Raw genomic sequence first — 23495 nt, forward strand, 5'->3', positions numbered from 1 at the left:
CATGATTGGTAATAGCCTAGCCAAGGCTCAGAAAGGTATAAATAGTTTTTCCTGTCATGACAGTTTTGAGACACACATTCCTCTGACTCAGGGCTCCTCCATGCTCTGGCTTACTGATTTAGTGCACTGGACTCTCAGAGTGGCCTGGTGCAATTGCTCCTGGCATACTCGGTGTGGCAGGGCAGAGAGAAGCACCCAAAAGAGCAAGATACCTGTCATCCCATGTAAGGTGCCATGGCAAAGTGTACCTCAGTGCGCTTTACAGGTTGCACTTATAGTTCTTACTGGGGGGACAGGAGGACACCTGTAGTGGCTCTTGCTGCTCTTCACATACATTTTGTTGTAGTCATGTGTGCTTGCTGTGGGCTTCTTCTAAAAGGAGACTTGGCCCATGCCTCTGGCTGCAGGCATTCGCTGTTTTTTGGCTTTGATGTCAGGTGAGTCTAGTGCTATCCACCTTCAACATGTCTTGAAAATCAGAGCCAGTGTGTATGGCTATCTGTGCCAGTTGCTTCTTGGTACGGAATAATGTGATGACTTTGATCTACAGAGCTCCAGGTGGCTCAGATTCCATCCTGCTAGCTGCCTCCCTCCTTCCTAATTCCTACAACATTGTATGTGTCCTAGTGACACTCCTTTGCAATGAGTTAGCTGTGGCTTTTGTACCAAAACACTTTCAGTTCTGCAATCAGGGGCTGTAGAAGCAGAGGCTGTCTAATTCCCCAAACTTCTCTGTAGATAAGGGATGAAAAGTCAAATAGGGTTTCTTTGTTGTTGCTGATGGTTTTGTTTTTAAAGGCAGTTGAGAACTTAACTGTCTAGTTTTGCTAACCTTTGTTTAGTATCACTTGTACATGGATATGGTGTGCCAGAGTGCAAGTAACAAAAAAAAAAAACATTTAAAAAGAGCCCTGAAATGCTCAAAGTTCCTGGTCCTGACCAAGTTTGTATCATCAGCATAGTCATGAAATTGGGAGGAAGAAGGGGAAAGAAATTGAAGAAATATGCCTGGAGGACTGATACAAGCTGGCACAAATTTTCATTCTGTATGGTTCCTATGCAGTGAGGGCAATGGTCTGTGAACAGGACTTTGAGCTGCTGCTGCAAATCACATAAGGAAGAATGGGCTTTGCCATGCCTTGCACAGCAGAGGGGAGGTGGCAGAGGGGCAGGAAATGATGGGGTCACCATTAGAGACTGGCAGCAAGGGAAGAGCTATAGATCAAGTCCACACAGCATGGGGATAGCACAGGTGAGAAAGAAGCCATGCTGTCTTGAGTCCAAAGACTAATGTTGTTCAAATGCATAAAGGCTAATGAACTGAGTCTCTCCAGTGGGGCTCAGGGACATCAAATTGAGGGGAAGGTCTGGATAATGCAGCCTGCTGGATACTATCTGATGACTATGCCCAAGGATATGCATGACTCTTAAGATGCACTAATACATGCAAAAACCACAGCATGCCCTTTACACTTGCTAATTGCTGCAATTTGTGTGGTCTGTGTTGGGGAAAGCTAGCATGTGCTTGAGTCTGCAGAAAGAGGCTTTGGGAGAAGGTGCCGTGGTCAGTGTGTGAACAAAGAGGCTTCTGGCTCCAGTGCTGGAGGTGTTGCGGGGGCTGGAGGCTGAAGACACGTCCAGGGGTGACACAAAAGCACAGCCCCAGTACCTGCCTGGGAGGGAGAGAAGGGCTTGTGTTTCAGGGAGGCTCCTTATGCCTTGCATTACAACAGGCAGGCATCAAGATGTGGGGTCTTGTACCCCACAGTGGGGCTGGTGAGGCAGTTCTGCTGCTGGGAGGTGGTGTGCTGAGTGACCAGATGCTTTGGTGACAGGCAAAATTGTGGTGGGTGAAGTGAAAATAGACAAAAAAATTAAGAGTGAAGAATGGTGCCTTCCTTACCTGGGCCCCAAGTAAGAGGGGTCAGGAGGAGCCTGTATCAGAAGCAGTTTCAGGTGTGTGAACCAGCCATAAACAGGAAGAAAGCAGCAAAAAGTGTTAGGAAGGAGTTCAGCTGGAAGGAAGAGGTGATATTAGTCGTATAGGGTCTCTTGGGCTGGGAACACCAGGAACACCAGATGGTGAGACTGGCTCAGTGGGGACGGTTCAAGCATCTGCTGGGAACTTGAGGAACAGCCCTTGCCCTCAAGGCTGAGCTCAGTCCAAAATATTAGAAGATGATTCTGCCTGGTGATGTAAAATGTCCTTTGTTTGGAGACTCCTTGGCCCCTTTAGCAAAGCCTACTCCTCACAAAGCCAATGCTTATTCCCTAGAATACTTTCAGCGAAAAAAAGAAATAGTTCCTCTAAGACACCCTAAACCAATACCTGCTGTGACTAAGCCCTGTGGGCAGCTCCGCAGATGATTTATATCCTCCTCCTCCAAACTGAAGGGGTTAGAGTGGAAACAGACGCTGCGCTGCGTTAAACATAGCCGAGGGCAGCGAGCAAGACAACTCTGCAATGAGGTGGGGAGGAAGCGGGGCTGTGGGGCGGCTGCTGCCAGGCGTGACGCCGGTTCGGGTTTCCTCATAGGCAGAACAGAGCTCCTTTTGGCTAGTGCTGCTTTATGGGCTCGCCTGGGTTTATTATACTGCAAATATTTTGAATTCCGCATCTTAATTTCCAGAGAGGCTTTGTTTCACTTTTGCTGCTTTTTCCCTCCCAGTTTTGATTTTTTTTTTTTTTAATTACCACTGCCTTAGCCTCTTTTTTTTGACTGGGTTTTGGTCAAAGCTGCCGTTTTCTGAGCAAACAAAAGACTGGAGTTCTCCCTGCCTGAGCTCCAGCTGCAAATTAATCTCTTTTCATAGTTTCATTTTATGTCCACCCACTATCCCCACCACATTAACTTAGTCAACACATGGAAGTGAAATTTTTCCATGCAGGATCCTGCGGGTTGTAAGGCTGTTGTGGAGCACGTGACTGCCAGCTCCAGAGTTTTCTTCCACCTCTGGGTGGAAGGAAGTTTTCTCATCCCCCACATATTTGAGCAGTTGTTGGTGGGATGTGAAAAGTTTTAACAACTGGTCGGTGGAAACATTTCAGGATTCAGCATTCTCTGTGTATTTAAAGTCCCACCACACCAGCTGGGTGGAGGCAAGACCGTAGGTATGGTATGTTTGCCGTACCTCTGGTGCTACCAGACCACTGCTTGGCAAATGAGCCGGCTGGGTGTTTTTCAATGGAGCCCTGCTGTCTCTGGGGGTTTATCTCCCTCCCAGAGAGGACAGAATGTGCAATGAATGATGATGCTGATGAATGGAGTCTGCTTAGCCTATGTAGATGTATTTTGTATTTCTACATGATGCCTTTTGCACATGGGCCTGGGAGAACTTTACAGGTATTTTGGGCACTTGGCAAATATAACTGTACCTATTCCACAGGTTTTAAAACCCTGTTAGATATACAACTGCCAGGTGAAGAGGACTGTCTGGCAGTGGCACAGTATCAGAGAAAGAGCTGCAAAAATCATTCAGGACTCCTGATACTTTTTCTCCTGTCTTAGTCTCCAGGCAACAGCAAATATTTCTGCTGATTACTCTGGATGAGCAGATGCCAACGTTGATTCACAGGAAAAGGATGTAGCCACGCAAGCCATAGAAATGTTGCTTGGGATGATAGCCACAGCCCCTAAGGAGACATTAAGCAATATGGAACACATGCCAATGAAGCTCTTGAAGCTCTTACTGTGTTTGCTATAAAGAGATTCTCGAGCAGTCTTAGGTGGGAGCTTTTGTTATTTACCATAATTATGCTACATGGAGAGAATATACTGTGTTTCACAGCTTTGGAGATGCTGGTAGGGCTTTTGGGCACTAGGAAAGTCCTGGTTTACTAAGAAGTTACAGTCACAAGATATGAGGAAACCTTTTGTTCAAGGCCCACAGCAGAGTGTAAAAGGCACACTCCTGCTTAGAAAAAGGATGGCGCTGAAAATGTGCAAAGAGGGTCCCTGTTTATTTTGTCTCAAACTCAGATCTTCTGTGCTATGTTTACAAATAACACTATTTTCCCCATTATTACACTTTAAAATTTATCATGAGATTAAAAAGCCAAGAACAAACCAAATTCACCCCCTTTTGAGGGTGCCCACCCAAAATAGCTAGGGGAGCTGCAGAAAATAATTTTCCTCTTAAGTTTGGGTAATGTGGGCTTTGGATTCATAGACTGAATCTGCTGACCAAGGTATTTTTCTTCTTCCAGCATTTCTCTGAGCAGATAAACACTTTCAGTGTGGATGAAAACAGAACTGGAGATTTTTTTCAAACCATTTAATAGTTTGTTTCAAAAGCGAGCAGTTTGGAGGAACTTGAGGGCAGCAGCTGTGGAGTCCAGCAGTCCTGTGATGGAGGCTGGAGACAGGCGGTCCGTAGGGTTATCAGTGTATCATCCAGGTTGACAGGGACTTCTAGTGAGTCACTCAGACCTTCTCTTTTAACCCTGACAGGACCAATCTCGTTATCCTCAAACCACCTCTCAGGCATAGAGAGTTGTCTAATGATAGCCTTGAATGTCTCTAACACTGAGGTGTCCACAGCATTCCCTTGTCAGGCAGTTTCAATGCTCAGGAAATTTTAACCTCTCTATATGTAACCTAATACTGAACCTGAATGTCTCCTACAGAGGTTTGTGGCCACTAATTTTGTGTCCCATCGCCTTTGGTTAATGAGACTGGAACCAAACTTCCGGGTGAAGTCCCTGCAAAACAGCACATGTGGTTTCACCTTTCAGCTTTCCTGCCAGCTAATCTCTTCCCCAGCCTGTTCTCAGACAATATGATTTTCCATACCTTTCCATGCTTCTCTTCCCATGCCTGCTAAGAAAATAGCATGTCCTAAACCTACCCTGGACTTTCGTTTTCAGCCTGGTTCTGCACTTAGTGGTGCTGTCCTGCCTTTGGTTCTTGAGATAGTAAATTTAACCTTCCTGGCCTAATCTGGGATGAAGTCAGGAGAAAAGCACTATGTCAAATTATATTGGTTCTGCTAGAAATACAATGAGAATCAGCCTCTTGTCATGACACTGTGCTGCCAAGAGGGGCCCTGCTCCATTACTGTGGGGTGTCCTGGCTCCCCTCACACAGCCTGATGATGGCGGGTTCCTGGTTCTTCAGAACTTATCCCCACTGTGCCTTCCCCCCTTATACCTCTGATATTAGCACTGTGCTTCATGACACCCAGGATCCCTGGGCAGTCACTCCACTGTCAGGCTGGGGTAGCCCAGGGCCCCCACCAGTGTGCTCAGAGGAAGCCATGCTCTTGCCCTTCAGTTTTCCTTCCTGAAGGAGTAACGCTATTCCCCATCCCTAGGGAACATAAGCTTTGAAACACGAATTGATTTGTGTCCATTTACCATTGTCTTGGTTTACATAAATTACATCTCTTAACAGTGGTCATAAAATTATCTGCTTTAAAAAAATTCAGCTGTAGAATTTGGCCTTGTGGTCTCCCTGTGGCCTCTCTGATCAGCTTATTTCCAAGGGGCAAACATACATTGGGAAAAGAAACAGCCTCTTCTTGTTTATCCCAAATGGTCATCTTCCTTTTCTATCAGCAGCTGACTTGTCTGGTTTCCTAGTGTTATAATGGCCCATCTTCGCGAACGAAGATTTGGGGAAAGGTCTTTTACCTTTCCAGCCTGCGCAATGGATTTTTTAGGTGAGACACAGCCTGCGCTGAACTGAGCCCACCCTTTAATCCTAAGGTTCATCTGCCGGGGCCAAGCAAGCTTGGACAATGGCAGTGAGGTCCTCAGGACGTAGGTTTGTTTAGAGTGACCTTCTCATAGATGGATGGCCTCACAGGCCTAACAGACTATTTCCTAGTGTTAGTCAGTATAGAAAAGCACAGCAAGCCTTTCACCGTGTGCTGCTTCACCATTCTGAATAACTCTGTCAAGTTATTTAAATCAACTAAATCATCCAGCATCCCTCACCAGTGGCCACCACATCACCAGCATTTTAGAATCAAGTTCTGCACTGGAAAGGAGGCCCCTTGACAAAGCAGTGATGATCCTCACTCAGGGATGTCAAATTACCTCTGGGTGTACTGCAAGTAAAATATTGTCCCATAACACCTCTCTCATCTGGAAGCTGAAAGGCAGGATGGGTGATTTTAGGAATTGGTCTTGACCTGTGTTAGGATTTCAGCACCAAGAATCTGGTTTCCAGTTGCAGTAAGGAAAGAGGATAGACTAGATGCCTAGTGTATCTACAGGGAAAAAAATGCAATAAAATCTTATTTTAGTTGCTAATATAGAAACTATGGATCTAAATACCCATAAGGATAGATGAGCTGGACAACCAGCAAAATCAGGTAGACACTGTTCCAGCAATGGTACCTGCACTTTATTTCTGTCAGCGAGTTTAGGTAGTGATATGGACTCTTTCTTCATTAAAAACTGGTAGACAGTGGGGTCCAAGATGATAATTTGTACAATTAGGATTTTAAAAAAATACATTATTCCTCCTTTTCTAGTACATAGAGATTAACTGTGAAAAGGCCAGAGCTAGCAGATGTGTGGATTACTTCAACTTTTGCACATCTATTCTATGTGCTCCCACTGGTAGGACTAGGGCTGCCATGACTCTTCCCCACAGGTGGCAATGAGGGGTGATCAGGGATCCAGCCTGTTCCTCTGCTCCATCTAAGTAAAATACAAAAAGTGGACAAGAAACATGAATACTAAAAAAGTAAAATCCAGTCCAGCTCCAGGTAAAGGTAGTGTACCAACTCCTTTTCAGTGGCATCTGACATATGGAACTGGGCCTTGAACTGCTATCAGTCTGTTGGTCTGCTAGTAAAACAAATCATAATGTTCAATATGAAGTAAGCCAGGAAGAGAGGAAGAAACCACAATTCAAGATCAAGCATCTGAGCAGTATGGAAACAAATGCTGTTGAGGGCTGGAGCCTCCAAATCCAGCCAAGGGCCCCTAACTCACAGGTTGTGCTAGATTTGAGGTGCTTTCCAAATGCACTGGGGAATGAGGGACTGTGAAAAAAGCTCCTCCAGAAACTGACTGTACCTTATCCAGCTCTTAACAGCTGTTCTGTGTCCTGCTTTACTTGCTTTGTAAATGATTAAATAAAAATTAAAAAAAAAAAAGAAAGAAAAAAGAGAGAGAGTGAAATTGAGATCAGGAAAAGAAACAAACAAACATGTTTTTGGTGGAGGAGCTGGGTTTTGCACCCTACCACTGTTTCTACTTTCAGATTGTCAGCAATCTGATTGTCAGTGTGCTGAGCAGAGAGGACAGTGTGGTGGAAATACCTATGAAGCAGCGAGAGCCTTATCGAGGTACTGTACCAGGAAATACACTGCTTTCTTTCCTACTTCATGCACGATACTGTGATTGAACCAAACAGCATGCCTCATCATAACATGTGCCTTATCGACCTCACTATCTGATGACAACAGCAGCCCTCAGGAGACCAGAGTGACATCATCCAAAACCTCAGTAGTTCAGAGCAAAGACTGAAGTATGTAGCTAGGCTACGAGCTGTGCTTGACTCCGTTCATCTGTTTGTACTGAACTTGCAGGCACTTTGCTAGAGGAAAAGGCATATAAAAATCAAATCCAAACAATGTTTCAGAATGTTTCTGACAGGCACCCATGCTATTTAGAAAAAGGATGCAGCAAGCAAAGGAGGTTTTTGTCCTCAGCAAGTCCAAGAAGTCTGCTCCACAGCTTTCTGTAGCTTTGTGAGAGTGGAAAGAAAAGGCCAAATCAACACAGTGTCACTGCCTGGAGGAGAGAAACGGTGCCACTGATAATTTGGTACTGAGTCCCCCTCTCAGCTGACCCCAGATAATTGTCGTGGGGAGCTGTGAGGTTTGGGTTCATCCCATATCAGAAACAGAGGCCCACTGTTTATCCACCTGGAGCTCTCAATCTCCAGATCCTAAGCTTCAGGATCGCTGGTTCATACTCACATTGCCAGTCTCCTTGTTTGGTTACTGCTGGGTCACCGAGACAAAGAATACCGGCCCTGGCCTCCTGGCCTCCTTTCTCTAATTTAAGATGAGAAGAATTTCTGCAGTGACAAAAATAAGAAACGGAAATAGAGAAAGGTTTTCTTGTGTAATATTCACCAGACTTCTCTGGTTTTAATTTGTTCTCCCTGTCCTGCATTCTTCAAAACACCTTCTCTCATTTACGTCAGCATAGATTTACCATGCCCCACTTACTTCAGACCTGGACAGCACCATGGAAAAAGATTTCCAGCCTTTTGGAGCTGCTTCTTTATGCCTTGGACAAAAGTAGATCATATGGGACCATATTAATTCGAGAACTGCCTTTGTATTTGTACAGAATCTAGAACAAGTGAGCCTACTCCTGCTTAAAATTCACTGTACTACAAAATTGATCTTAAAAAAATCCTGCTTTTAGTGCTTGATTTTTGGTTAGTTTGTTTTTAATTGCAATGCAAGCTTTCAGTGGGAATATAGCCGGATTTAAATGCTGAATGCATGCATAGCAATAAAAGTAGGGCCATCCAGCACATGGACGCTAAGTGTCCATTTACAGCCCCCATTCAGGGAGCAACCACCCCCCGGGCCATGCATGGCATGGTGGGCCATACTGCCTGCTGTGACACCGGGTGGGGGAGGTCCCAGACTTCCACACTCCCCACTGGGTGCTGGGGTATTTTGAGATGTCTGCATCTGTTGCATGGATTTGGGGAGCTGTTTTGCAGAAGAGGCCTTGTTTTCCAGGACAGTAATTGTATCCTCATTCGTACTTGCTGCTCTCATAAACTGCTGGTTTCTTACCCTCCCATCACAGCTGACTACCTCCAGCGGCGATGGGCACGATATGACTAACCAGTCAGGTTATGAGTGTGAGGTCTTTCAGCAACGTGTAAAGGATTGAAAACTGCCCAAAAAAAAAGAAAAATAAAGGGAATTTATTTTTTTTTTACTTTGTCAGTGAAGGCTTGGCTTAAGGGACAGGCTGGAAAGAGGTCTGATGGAAATAAGACTTGCCCACCCTTTAAGGCAGAGCATTAGATAAATCCAGCTGTGTTGTGTAACTGTTGGAAGCCTTCCAGAACAAGTGTTTGAAACTTAGAGTGGTTTTTGAGACATATTTTTTTGTCTAATTTGTTAAACATATTTCTTTGTCTCCATGAACTTTAAGGAGCCCTGAGAACGCAATGTGCCAGAGGGGGAAGGCCTACAGAAAGACTTGATAAGAAGATGGAATAATTTTAAAATATCTTCTCCTGCAATACTCTCTAAAATATTCCTACTCTGAAGCACACTTGGTTTTTTTCTGCCTGATATATACATTCCTGACATGTACCTGGCCCTGATATATTATTCAGTTGGTGCTTTGGTTGATTTATTCTCATCATTGCTAAAAATACTGTAAAGAAATAACTTTAAAATAAATGGCACTGTGGAAGGTTGTTGATACAGGGGTTTGGTAAGAAATACGGGTGTTTTTCAGGTTTAGAAACAATTTCTGGTCCTGCTTTCTTGAAGAAGAAGCGCCTTTGAATGGCTCTTGTGAAATATGCTGATGGTCTGAGCATTCACATCACCAACTCCCCATGACAATTATCACTGATTGACCACTTGCTGGCTATCTCCGCAGCAGCCCAGGAATGGATGAGTCATGGAAACAGAGTTTTCCTTCACCCTGGCTGCCTCCCAGGCCATTCGAAGGAGCTGCATTGACAACAGAGGAGGAAAGTCAGTGCTGATTTTTTTTCATGCTGTGAATCATTGATCAAACAAAGCCCTTCTGCATCCACGGACTTGATATCAAGGCAACGTTTTTGATGAGTGTTACCTGAATAATTTTGTGCTAAGAAAACAATCTCAAGTGGCACCGGGCACATTATTTTGTGCAGATAATTGATTCTGTGCTACTTCAAGCTAGAAAAACATGTTTGCAAGTAGCTTTATCAGAAGATGCTGAAAACCATTGCCATGCTTAGGTGCAGCAGCATTTACATACTGGTTTTCATTTTCGAATGATTTTTCAAAATAGGGTTTGGTTGAATTATAAAAATTTCTAAATGACAATAAGAGAAAGAAATGAACAGATTAAGCCTCGTGTGCTCCCCTGAATAGAGAAATAGAGAATTACTCTTTTGGAGGGGGTGGGGGGAAGGAGGTAGGTTCCATTTGATGAGGAAACTCAATTTTTTTTTATTTGAGATCTGCCTGGAATATTAATAAATATTCACACAGCTCTGCTACTGCAGCTCAGATATAAGTACCAATGAACACATAGAGGGAGGTATTCGGAATTTCCCTTGAGGTATTCTCAAGTGAAAAAAACCCTAAAAAGTTTAAAGAAATTTTTTTCTTGACACCAGATGCATGCTGGGAGAGAGAAATACAAGTCCTTTCTGAATGCAAGGCCTTTGCCTTGAAAGGAGCCCTTTGGGTTTTTTCAGCCCTGCACACAGGAGACTGTGTGCACTCCTGTAGTGGAGCCATCCTAAGGCAGGACCAGTGACTGTGTGGGATCTGCTCAGGTGGGTCCTGCCAGCACCTCCCTCCCTCCTTCCCTTACTCTATGTCCTTTCCTGCCCATGCCATTCATACACACCATGAGTAGCCCTGTCCTCTCCTCCAAGGTCCTCGGCAGGATGTTTTCTGCAAAATTTCCATGTCACAAGGCGTTGCAATGGGTGGATGTGGCTCCAATGATTGCATGCAATGCTTCAGTGCTGGAGTTTGTCCTGGCTTCTGTGCTGTGTCAGGATCCAGTGGTGCTGGGATCCAAATTTACCACTGAGGTGCTGGCTATGACTCAGAACCAACTGGAGGTTTTCAACTCACATGCCTGTGATGTGAGGTTGCATTGACGCACTTAGATTAAACAACAGTGCATAGAAATGAGAGCTGTAATAGGAATTGTACCTTGTGTCTGGCATCAAAACCATAACCAGAGCTAACTGGGAGCCCTCAGCGCAGACACCTCCTCTTCATCACTCCCGCTTTTAAAATGGTAGGGTGGGAGTGTCATGGCCCCAGTTTTTTCTTGAGGGAAACGCATTCTGACACTCACAGGAGATCTGCTGTGTCTGGTTGTGTCTGTCAGGAGCACTGCTCCCTGTGCCAGTGCCAGGTGGGGCCTAGTAGCAGGGTGTGGGATGCCTGCTGGCAGCAGCACATCCCTTCCACAGGCTGCTCTCTCATCATCCTCCCCTTGATGCCAGCCAGGATGTCAGGAATGGGCCGTCCTGTGTGTTTGTAACCACAGTGCCTCTCACCGCTTGTGATTCTGTGCTGCAGAAGAGGCTGCAGCTGCTGGGCCAGGGAAGTAAGTGTTGCAGCACCGCTGGGGACACCCTGTCTTTTGTCAGGGTGAGTAATCTGTGTTGCCTCAGCAGTTATGAATGCTCTGCCTTGCTTTTCCATTTCAAAACAATGATTTTTAGGAAGAAAATGGAACTTCATCCCCAGACACAGACAAGGATGTACTGGATTAGACCAACAGGCCATCTAATCTGTGAATCCTCGTCCACCAGTGGCTAAGCCTAGGTGCTTCTCAAGAACACCTTAAGCCTCCTTGGAGCTGTGCAATGTTATCCCATGGAGAGTGCTGGGAAAACAGTGACTTAACCTGAAGTAGTGCAAAGAAAAGCAATGCAGAAGTGAATAACACACTGGGAAGCTTTCTGGTGGAAAGGGTTGTGTCATGTCACAGTTTTGCAATGCTGCTCTTTGACGGGGCCTTATCCACATTTCACAGTCTGGCAGAGCAAGACTGCTGCGCTGGTCCTTCCTGAGGTCTCTCGGAGATGGCAGCCACTGCAGAAGCACAGTGCATTTGTTCAAGAGACAAATTCTCCTTGGAAGTATATGATGCCCATGTCCCTCCAGGACATAGTGCTATGGCTCTAGGTGCAGTTTTGGGTGTTGGTTGCTTCCCATAAAAAATTGAATGGCCCACAACTGGCTTTAATGAGCATCTGACTCTCCCTCTCTGTCACAGCAACTGGCAGCAGGAGTGTCTGTGCTGGAGCACCCTTGCTGGAAAAGAAAATGTCTCTGCAGGGGCACTGGGACATGCTGGGATGTGAGAAACCCCTACCAGGACTGGTCTGAATTTGCTGGTTTTCCAGTGCTGCTCCTAATGCCAAATTTTGAAGACACTCAATTTTTGTGGGGGAAATGAGTCTGTTCCCCAGGGTGAGGAAAACACTGAATGGATTTGATTGGGTTTGTAATTCCCCGTGTAAGCTGAATTTACAGATAAACTTTAGAAAGTGAGGGAAGTTCTACAAGTGCTAAAAAAAACCATTTTAGTGCAAAAGGGTACTCAAGTTCAAATTGGACCAAATTCTCATTTCGTTCTAGGAATCATTGAAATTAAGGAATTAAAAAACCCAATAAAATAAAAACCCCTGTGACAGTATTTTACAAAATCCCAGAAGTAACAGAAAATAGCTGGTAATATGTTATGAAAAAAGCTCAGTCTTATTTTCAGATAACTAGATAAGATCTGAACACAGCCATTAACTTGTGGGTAGATCTGTAACCTTCTGGTAACAGTAACTGCATTAACTGCACTTAGAGTAACTGCAGAGCCCCAGATCAGAGCTGATGTACCACTTACACCCTATCTATACTTTATTTCAAGTGATACTTGGCTAGGGGTTTGGCCTTGGCAGCTCCACAGCAGAGGCGCAAATCTGCTTGGGTGCACCGCTTTGCATTTAGCAGTTTGGAAGACACTGAGACTGATTACAGCTGTCTGGCCTGCATGTGTGTGAACTGCGTTTTTGATGAGAGTACACATCTTGTTAAGATAGCCTAAACTGAAAACCTATGGGGAAAATGAACTTGAGAGGGTTCCTGGTAGTGTTTCTGCTGCAACTCGGCTGTTTGAATCAGCAACTTGCGATGCTTAATGTAAACAAATTGCAAAATGAAATGTCCTTGAAGTGTCCTTGATTTAAGGATTGAGTTGGATACTTAAGATAGAAAGAAATGCCCAAGAGCCTCAGATGTTGCCCTGGTTTTCAGAAGTAGCAGGGTCATGCCTGCTTGTCATAGACTGACTGAGGTAACCAGCACAAAATAAGATCAAGCCTCTACTGTTGGTGTGGGTGGCCTATGTGGAGCACGTGGCACCTGCCATGACCACGTGGCTGCACAGCCCTCATCTAGACCCACAGCATCTCCTGCAATGCAGATCTTTGCTCGCTGTCTCCGCACCAGAAGACATCTTCACAGTGCCCTCTTTTGCTTGCAGCTGGGACCCCAAAGAAGCAGTGCTGGTGGTGAGAATCAAACCAGACCTCCCTGGCCCCTGGGTGTTCCTGTCCTACCTCACGCTCCTTCAGAAACTGTTAATCACCCTGAACTACTTACTGGTTTTGTGATCTTAAACAGGGCTTGAACTCAGCTTTCTAGAGGTGAAAGCACAATGTCTTACTGTAACTCATTTTGCCAGCCAATTCTATCCTGAACCTAACAGTATTTTAATCTCAAAATCCAACCTCAAAACCCACAGCATTTTCAGTTACTGTATTTCATCACCACACAGCTGAAAACAACTCCTTTTTTTTTATAACCACTCTTGTTTTTCTAAAGTGAATCACAAACCATGGAACTTAACAGACGGAAAAGACACAAAGACAAATGCTCTCTCACTATCCTGGTGTTTATAAGGAATAATGTAATTAGAGTAAAAAAGCATTTCTCTACAGTTACACAGGTATAACAGAGTTACAAGAGTCAGCTTCCCCATTGCTAAACCAGATAGTGCACCTTAATCAAGCCAAAAAGCATTGTTGCCTGCAAAATATTGGTGGTGGTGCCTATCAGTCAGTCCTTTTTTATTAATTAGCCCAAGGAAACCCTTACCTTTCCCCCAGAAGACAATTTGACACTCTCATAGATTTTACCATTATACCTATGTCCTGGTAAGTGCTCTGCTACTCACTTTACACTGCCATTCTTGGCTGTGCCTCCTTGAATCACACCAAGGAATAATTAACATTAAGATAACACTGGTTGTCAATGGGTTGTCAGTCACCAGAAAGATGTTAACCACCAGAGTGGTCAGTGCAGCACCCATGAATAGTGTTCAGCCCCTCCAGGGAAGTCTGGTCTGTTTTAGTCACTCCAGATAATCGGTGAGAAAACTGGGAAATCTGAATTTAAACTCCTATAGGAAGGCTACTGGATAGCCAACGGAGAAAGCCTAATCTTCAGGCTATCACTCCCAAGCAATAGCCACCTTTCTTCCCATGGTGTTTACACTCTGGGAGAATCAATGGGCATTTCACAACCTGACAAGGTGTTTACAGTTCCCAGCCTCTGCTTACAGATGTGCTGGGATAATGGATCCAGGTATGTGTTCGGTACTTGTGCTGTTGAAGGGGCTGGAAGGAAACCCTCAGGTCTGGGGGCCTGGTCTCATTGACACCAAAGGAAATCTGAATGACTCCAGATTTAAAAACATTTATCCATCAGCAGAAGTCTAGCCCTCGAGACCAACTGATGCTTTGGTAGAACACAAGCATAAACGCTGATGTGTCAGAACTGTATAAAAATTTGGTTAGAGAAGGGTTGGAAAAAATTCCAGGTGATCAGCAGGTGAGGCCAATACATGTTGGTCCTTGCATTAGGCATTGCCTAGGGCTGATATCAGCAGTGAGTGTGCCTGGGGCTACTGTGGTGAGGTCAACCCAGAGCTTTCCCTCAGCCCCACTTTGGGGGTCTCTCAAGGGCGGGACAGATCCAGCACAGGGCAAGTGTTGCAATCAAGCTCTCAGTGAGAGCTGATTACCCTCAGTCATGTCTGGAAGGGAGGGAGGGACTCACTTTGTGTCTTGATCAACGTCATGCATCTTTCTGTATGGGGGTTTGCAAAACTGGAGTTCATAAACCTCCCCCAGCCCCTTCCCTGAAAGCTACACCCACATTTTTCTCATGGATGACTCATTGTTAAAACAAACTGTTTCTTCAGCTAGAGTTTTTCTATGCTATGCATTAGAAACAGCTGAACATCTGCCTTGACATCAGGCTTCTCGGATGACATGAGAACGTGCCTGAGTATGCTGGTGTACATGAACATGTACACGTGTGTACATATGCTTCGTATATTCTTAATTTGAGTTTCTCTTTTGCCCTTTCCACTCCTTTTCCTTTCAGTTTCTATGTTGTGTTTGTTTGTTTTTTACTTTATGCCTCTCCCCTTCTGTTCTGTGTGCCAACTGTAGAGTCACAAACACTTGCATTCTTTATTCAAAACAACGGTATGAAGAGTAATATAAAATTACCTCATCCATTCCTTCATGGATAAACAGAAAAAGATTATGGAGTTCTTTCATATGATACAAAAAAAGAGAGTTAAAACAGATCAGTTTAAATTAAACAAAGGAAAACATTAGATGAAATAACCAGAAGAGCATCCTCAGTCTGTCAGATTAAGGAGTAATTTGTTCCTCAAGGGTAGTGGCTGAACTGGACAGGTTGCACATGATTTTTTTCGGAGCGATAATGCTTCTTTGTCCCCCAGAGTGAGGTGTGTCTTCATCACTTTGATGTGCAACTCTGAAATCAGCAGCATGGGAAACCATGGAGACAGAGATGTCAGAAATAGTAAGAGGTTTCCTGAGGTGATAAAAAGGCCACCTGTGTGGTTGTTGTGAAGGAAAATTCCAATGACTGCATGCAATATTTGGAAGAAACAAATAGGAGTTGAGGTTAAGATGCATTCACATGTGAAGGTTGCTTGCCTTTAGGTTATCTCCCACTGGAGGATCCTCTTTCCATGCGAGACATTTGGCCCCTTTTCAAAAATTACACTTTGGACTTAAAAAGAAGGATTCAGAAGTGAAAAAAATGCACATATTTAGGGACATGTCCTGCAAGGAAATCCAGAGAGGTTGGGGAAGTGGTAAAGATAAGGAGATCTGCTTTGGGAAACTAACTCACAGCTCAGAAGCCATTTAGCCTGAAGGAGCACGGGCACCAGCCTTGCACCATGATGCTGAGGTGGTGCACATATCCATTCAACCCCTACTTCTGCTGTCCCATGGCAGCTTGGGGGCTGCTGGCTGTACTGGGGAGACACAGATCAGTGGAGACAGGGAAGGAAGTACCTACTACCACATCCCAGCCCTGACTGCCCAGCTGCCCCTGCCCTGCTTTCATGTATGCACCAGGGTGGGGAAACAGACTTAATGAGCTGGCTGTGGGCTGTGCAGGGCAGGAGCAGCCCTTCCTCACCTCCGGATCAGCTACAAGCAACCACTGAATGCAATTAACAATTCAACAGGCTGAACAGGTAGGGCAAGCATGGTGGCAGAGCAAGTTCCCCTCACACTCCACTACCCACAGCACCCAGGCTGAAGTCTCAACTTGAATCAAAGTGTATTAGGTGTGGTATATGAGTTATGCTTGAAAAGTTTAATGCATTCAAGGGTACAGCCTCAACTAGCAGCTAACAGCAATGAATGAGCCTTGGGGCGAGCCAAGCCAGCTTCCACTCAAGCCGATAAAGGCATGATCTTTTGGCTTCAGTGGGAACAGGATGAGATCCTTCATGGCCAGCCAAGGAGAGATTAGTCTAATGATGTAATGGTGCTTTTAACTGCCTGCTCAGCCTTAATTCTGCTCTTACATTGGGAGCATGTATCATAGCACAGTCTGTAATTATGTGATAACATACTCCTTGCTCTGTAAGACACCCGCCCTATTTGAGGCACAGGATGAGAGGTAAAGGCAGAAAGATTCTCTCCAGCCCCCATGATATTGTCCCACATCCCAGAGCACTGCTCTGCAACAGGCTTCCTGCGGGGTCTTGGGCAAGAAAGGGCTGTAATGTGCACATGGCAGGGACTGTTATGGTTTCACCTGCAACTTAAGCCTGGCTTTTTCTAAATATAGGAACTTGGGTTTGCATTCTTATTGAGCTCTGAGCATAACTTAATGCAATGGCTAGTCAACAGCAATGGTTTAAACTCCCTATACAGCCTATCCAGAGCCTCTCTGCTGTAGGTTTGAACATCCCTTGGCTTGCCTGCCGAGGCATGGAGGCACACCTATCTTTCGGCAGCAGTAGACCACATTGCTGTTGGCAGCAGTACCAGTTAAAACCAAAGGTTTTATCTCCCTGATCTGACACCACAAGCTCACTCTGCTTCTGGCCATCTTTCCAATCTCACCTTCTGCTTCATTTAACATGTTCCAGATGCTCTGCTGGCCTGGCTTCCAGCATTACCATAACTGATAGCTGAAAAGCTGGCTGAAGATTCTTATGCCCACTGACAAATGGGAATAAATGGATTGAACGGAGTATAGAAGAAAATTCTGAAGCAGTGAAAAATAGTACAGGAACAGAGTAAGCTTAGAAGGAAAAGGACACGTGTGATTTGGTAATGTCGAGAAGAACAAGGAGAGCTGCAAAGGATCTAAAGGGTCAGAAGGAAAGAACTTCCAGAGCAGAAAGAAAGGTTAGGGTATGCAAATAATCAAGCAGGAAAAACAGATGAAAGAAAACAAAACAGAGAAAACAAAGAAAATAGGTCAACTGGGAGGCAAAAGCAGGAAAGACCATACAACACACCATTAAGAAGCAAGGCTGTGGATGAGTTCCTCCAACCCTGTTTCAGCTCTGGAGCCCAGAGGCTCACCCTTGCAGGGCCTTGGCATTGTCCTGTGGAGGCCAACCAAGAAGTGACAAGGTGTGATGGCCACATGGTGCTACAGACAAGCCACTGTCTCTGTCCTGGTGGGGCTCCCTGGCCTTTCTGGCACCCCCATCTCACCCCAGCAGCCCTTAATCCAGTGCACTTTCACTGGTGTTTGTGTCACTTAGGTACATCAGTCACTGCAACTCAGTCACTTGTTGACTGGGATCTCTCCATAGGAGAGGCTGTAAATACACGCGGAGGGGCAGCATTCCGGCTTCGTGCTGAGACCCCCTGAAAGACAAATACTTTGAGGTATAAAATGAACAAACGTAGCAAAAATGGAGTTTGGTCTCCTGCAAGGGTGTCTGGGCAACAAGATATGTCACAAGAGCATCTTCCTCCAAGTTTTATCTAAGGCAGGAATGGAGTAATCCCACTGACGTCACTGGGCTAACGTTGGTGTAGAACTGGTGTGTGTGGCTGCTGAAATAGGTCAGAGGTGCAGCTGCTGACTTCACTGATAAAGAGGAACTTTTGCAGCTATTTCCTCCCATGAGTGCTTCAGAGCTCACCAGCTCGCAGAGGTTGAGCTGCACTCTTCTCTAGGCTTGGGGCTGGGGGCTGGCCCAGTTTCCTCTAGCACCCCTTTCCAACCAGGCAAGAAGTTTCCACAGGTCTTTGACAGAAAAATGCCAGTTTTGTTGATGTTCCACATTTCTATTGGTAAAAGCAAGATGAAGAACTATGTTCCTGGTGTTGTAAGGCCTGCATCAAAATTTTTTAGTTTGTTGAATGGAATAAAGCAACTGAGGACTTGGTGTGGTAATAGTTCTGACCACCGATCAGCTGCTTGATTTCACACTCTATTTTTTGTACTGAAGTGCAAGAGACTATTATTATTCTAATCCCATGTGGGTATTTGACTATACAAAAGCTTTCCATCAGAGATGTGAAATGAAGTGTTGTCCTTGGAGCCATGTTAATGCCCAAAGCTGGGCCTGCTCTGTCACTACACAGAGGGTAATTCTGCGCAGTCATTGCATCGCTGCTTTCCAGCATGTTGCTTTGGAATTTCTGGGGTCATGCAAGCTGATAATAAACAATGCATGTCATTCCTACAGATGGATCCTTTTCCTTCACACAGCAATGTGTGTGCAATCTACCCACCACTCACTACACCTAATCCTTTCTTGGAAGCAAATGTTGAAAGTGCAAAACACCCCCTCCCACAAACAATGAAATAAGGAAGAAAGAAAAGTGACACCCAAGGTGGAGCCCCATGTCCCCCATGTGAGGAACCAGGCAGTGGACTTCCAGCATCCCAGGTGATGTAATGCTAGTTTAACAGCCATACACACCTCTGTGTGCTCGTGAACAGAGCAGGCTGAGGCAAGTAGCTGCACAGAGAGCTCTGGAAGCCGCTAGCAAGAAATGCAGTTTGGTGCGTGTGTATGCCCCTTTGATGCTGGGAAGGAATCCTCTGCTTTCTTTACTGCACTCCATTATGCCTGTGGGCTATGTGGAAATACAAGAAGGTGGAAGCAAGAAGCAACTTGTTCTGTCGGGGAGGAAAAGCTGTCTGTAGCTATTTACACCGCATACTACAGCTTTTAAACGAGGTGGTCTGAGTGCCTGCAATGGTTAAAACCCAAAATTCTTTCCACAGGACTGTTCATTGTCCTGGTGTACTGCCTGCTAGCAGTTGGTTTTTGTTCCCCTCTGTTGCAGCCGGTTGATATGAGGTGATCTGGATTTGGTGATTCTTGTCTGAAATCCCACTGTGGTTTTTCTGTCTTGCAAGGCACTGTGTTTTGCTCCAGCAGTCTCTCCAAGGCACGACGAGGGAAACTGTTTCCTGTTTGTGTGTCTGTGATGGATGTAGCAGCCACTTTTACTACACGTGAGGCATTGGGGTTTTTTGTTCCTTCTTTCTTCAACACTTTCTGGGTAATGTTTTCCACATTTGGTCTCAACCCACAGTCCTTTTCTCAGAAAACTTAACAGAGTCACCCCAGCTATATTTCCATGGGTGGGTGGATGTGTTTATACACACATATGTGTTAAAAATATCCTGCTTAATTCAGGTACTATTAGAATATTCCATTACCTTGTATTAATCTAGTTGAGTCAAAAAGCAGTTTAAGCAGTTTAAAACAGATGTAAACTACCTCTGTGTATGCTATCTGGAAAGAGTTTACCACTTTAACTCAGCTCTGGTTGGCAGGTCCTGGTGGTCTGATGGGAACCAACCTAGAGTTCGCTCAAGAGAGACATGACTAGAGGGCTGCTGTTCCAGCCTGGTTCCCCCCGGGCTCTCCGGGCTGGGCTGCCCCTCCAGCTGCAGGGCTGCTGCTGCCTGCAAGTGGAGCAGATGCTGGCCTGCAGTGCCGAGACCCGAGACAGAAAGGACATTGACTATCGATTACTGCTCCTGCAGACAAATTTACATATAAAAGCCGAACGTGAGAGATAACTAACAGATAAGCCTGCCCATTTTCCAGGTGCTGGAAAACCTGACTGCCTTCTTTATACAAATACAGGTTTAAGTACTATTCACCTCAGGGTGTAGACGAGTTTATCTTGGTTGGGAATCCAAGGAAATGACTTTTAACTCCTAGCATTGTAATAGGTTGCCCAATGCAACTATATAAACACGATGCACATTTATAGTGTAATGATCCCTAGGGTTCAATAAATACCATAACAAGGATTTTCGGAAGGCGGCTCGATAGCCTGTTCCTCAAAGCTATATTATTAAGAAAGGTCAAACTGTTACAACAAAATGTTTTAAAGTTGGTTGCCTTTTTTTTTTTTTTAACTAGACTTGAATTATTTAGCATGTTCTCTAAGGGATTATTGTTTCATGTCCCTTTTCAGCACTTGAGATCTGAAGAGTCCCTGAAATAGTCTCTGCAGGCAGTATCCAGTTAACCCTTCTGTGTTTCCATTGGGGACCTACAGCTCTGCAGCATTCCTCCCTTCCCAGGCACCAGAATGTTGCAGGCAGTAGTGGATTTCAAGCACAGGTCTGAGCTGAAAAATGGTTCTATACAAATACATATGGCAAAGTCCTGCAAAATTCAGGCAGATGAAATCAACAGCAGGCTACGCAAATTTAATTAAAGTCTACAGAGATTAAGTCTGGAAAGCAGCACACCTGAATAAAAAAGAATTACAAGTTTTATGAAGCTACAAAATGCTATATATGACTTACAGTGTGTTAGCAAAGTTAAGGTTGACCAGTATACAGTAAAAAAAAATAAATCACTTCTGGTGCTCAAGAAAGAAAAGGTTCTGCAGTTCATTACATGGCTTGTCTGTGTTGGTGCTGCAGGGCTAGAAGAAATAAAAAGAAATAAAATGTAATAAAATCTGACTTTGTCTCTTATACCAGCAGATCCAAAGCTAAAAATGCAAAGGCACAGTTCTGTTTTGTAAGATTGTACCATTTTTGCACAGCCTTTTCTCAGAGAAAATAACACACTCAAAGTGAGCCACAGAACTTTTACTGAAAAGTTCCCTTTTCAGTATATTTGGGGAGGCTCCTGTATTGCTAACAGCAGAAGTGGGGAAAAACTGACTAATCATCTAACCCTTCCCCAGGCCTCAAACATGCTATACCCAGCATCATGTCTCCTGGTGTGCTACACAGGGTGTGGTGTGTCCCAGGGGAGTGGTGGGGACCATGAACCCATCTGCCCACCCTGTCCTCCCACAAGTCATCAGCTGCCATGGCCATGCTGCCTGTTTCAGGCACTGTGTCCCGGCAGCGGAAAACTGTGTGGGTGTCTCCAGCCCCATGGGGCTTGGCAGGCATGGGTGTGGGACAGGGATCTTGAATGGTGGACTGATGTTTCTTGTGTTTGACTGGGCAATAGAGCTCCTGGGCTCCCGATTCACCTCACCTGAGGAGGTTTTGCTGGCTTCTGGGGAGGTACTCTCTGCAGGAGGGCTTACAGGATTTGCTGAGCAAAATGGGAAACAGACCAATGCTGGAGGCTGACTCAGCAGCCTGATGGCCAGGCTTCCCCTTTTCTGCCTGCCTGGTAGGGGTGGGGGGCACGAGCGAGGCCCCATCCCAGTGGCCCTACTGGAGAACACGCAAAGAGATGCCTATTCAGTTTGAAGAAACCGCCAATCTACAAGGATTTTTAAAAATTTACCCAGTTTGGCTAAGCCTTCTTGGATTAGCAAAATGGGCTGGAGAATTACCAGAAGTTGCTGCCCGTCATCATGTCTGGTGCTTCCTGATGGGGTCAGGAACTCCAGCCACCCTACCCTGCTCACAGGAATTTCAGCAGTTTCACTTCCACACCAAGCAAAATATCTGTAAGCAGCAACAAAAAGTAACGGTTTAAAAAGAGAAAAAAAAAAAGGATTAAAGAAGCCCACATAAATATTTCATAATTCAGAAGATATTTACCAGCAGAGGCTATAGCTGACAGAAAATGGACAGGCTCTGAGGAGGACTTGATGTGAAAGGAACCTGTAGCTTGACATTCCTGGGCATGGTTGTTAAAGGTGGAGTCCAGGAGGATGCCAAGGTTTGAAGGGGAAAGGAGGACTGCTCATGTTTCATTACAAACCCCTGGAGGGTCCAGCCCCTCTCTCTGTGTGGGAGCCCTGGCTCTGTGGCAGATTTGGGACCTGTTTGACCTCCCTTGCTGAGCCACCCTTTGATCTCTCACAGCCCTGCTGTGTGCTCTCCTGAGGGTCACAGCTTTGAGCCTGCTGCTGCCACCCTCCCACAAGCCCCATCATGCCTGGGGACAGCAGTGTAGCACACTGACTGGTGCCTGAGGGGTATAGCCTCGGGCACACACATCCCATGCATGACCTGCCCCTCAGGAGTGACCAGCATCTGATACACGGTTCCCAGCCATGTAAGGGAGCTGGACATGAGGCAGGGGCATCCATGGTTTGTCTTTGGTCTCACCAATGTATTTCTGCATCAGGCTTGACTGCTGTCAGCTTTTTCCCATCCATACAAACCCTATACATACAGAAAGTCTTATTAAGAAAGGATTGGTCTGAATGTTGACACATGTTTTGGGGGAGGAGAAGCTGAACTCCTTCATCCACCTCTAGTGCCTCCTTTACCCCAAAGAAAAGGCCGTTCTCATTCACTTCTTTCACTGCAGTTAATTAGTAAGTCTCAGCCAGCCCGTCCTCTGGAGCTGGTAGTTCCTTTAATCTTTCTGTTGCTAGGGCATGCTGACATGCTCTGCTGGTACCAGTTCCAGCGTGATGCAGGGGATTGTGGAAAGAAAGGGGAAAGGGCTGATCAAACAGAGTTAGATTTAGGAAAAAAAAGTAAAAGAAAAGAAAAAAAAAGAAGCTCTTTTTGATGAGGCTGAGAAGTTTACAATGAGGGAAAGCACACGGTGAATGATAAGGCCTGGAGGAGCTCATTAAATTGAGGCAAGCTGAGCAGACTTATCTTATTTCACTTCCTTTCTCCTGCCGCCCCCCACCCCTCTGATGGAGAACTCTTTTATTGAAGTGGGGGAGGGTGGGATCATTTCCTTGAAAAGTGTTTGATAGACATAAATGTATACTTGTTTTCCTAGGAGTTTTTGGAAATCAACCCTTTAAACATCTGTAAAGCAAGCTGGAGCCTCAGCAAAGGGTGTTGCTTGAGAGAAGTGCAGGCTGCAGGTGAAAGAAGTCCCATAGCCCATTACCATTTCCTCCTCTTGGCTCATCCAGCCTCCTGAGAAATAGCAAGATAGAAGTTAAATAGGACACATGGACCTCAAATATGAATGCAAATGTGAAATGTTTGCCTTGGAAACGGTTTTGCTTCAGCCTTTAAAAAACGGATCTGCATCAGCCTTTACAAAACCAGAGTGAGCATGTGATTTGAAAAGATCCATG

At 45.2% G+C, this 23495-nt stretch overlaps 1 protein-coding gene across 1 annotated transcript in view; it reads right to left on the reverse strand.

The window, feature by feature from the left end:
- Nucleotides 1–5830: 5830 nt before the first annotated feature.
- RAD51B (RAD51 paralog B) overlaps nt 5831–23495 on the reverse strand; it is a 439031-nt gene continuing 421366 nt past the window's right edge. Inside the window, exon 12 of the mRNA XM_027708196.1 lies at nt 5831–8039. Within this exon, the coding sequence (XP_027563997.1) occupies nt 8017–8039 (23 nt within the window). The 3' untranslated portion in view covers nt 5831–8016. The remainder of the gene's footprint in view (nt 8040–23495) is intronic.

The sequence above is a fragment of the Neopelma chrysocephalum genome, unplaced genomic scaffold, assembly GCF_003984885.1.
Source record: "Neopelma chrysocephalum unplaced genomic scaffold, ASM398488v2 Primary Assembly neopelma1_24, whole genome shotgun sequence".
Lineage (NCBI taxonomy): Eukaryota > Metazoa > Chordata > Aves > Passeriformes > Pipridae > Neopelma > Neopelma chrysocephalum.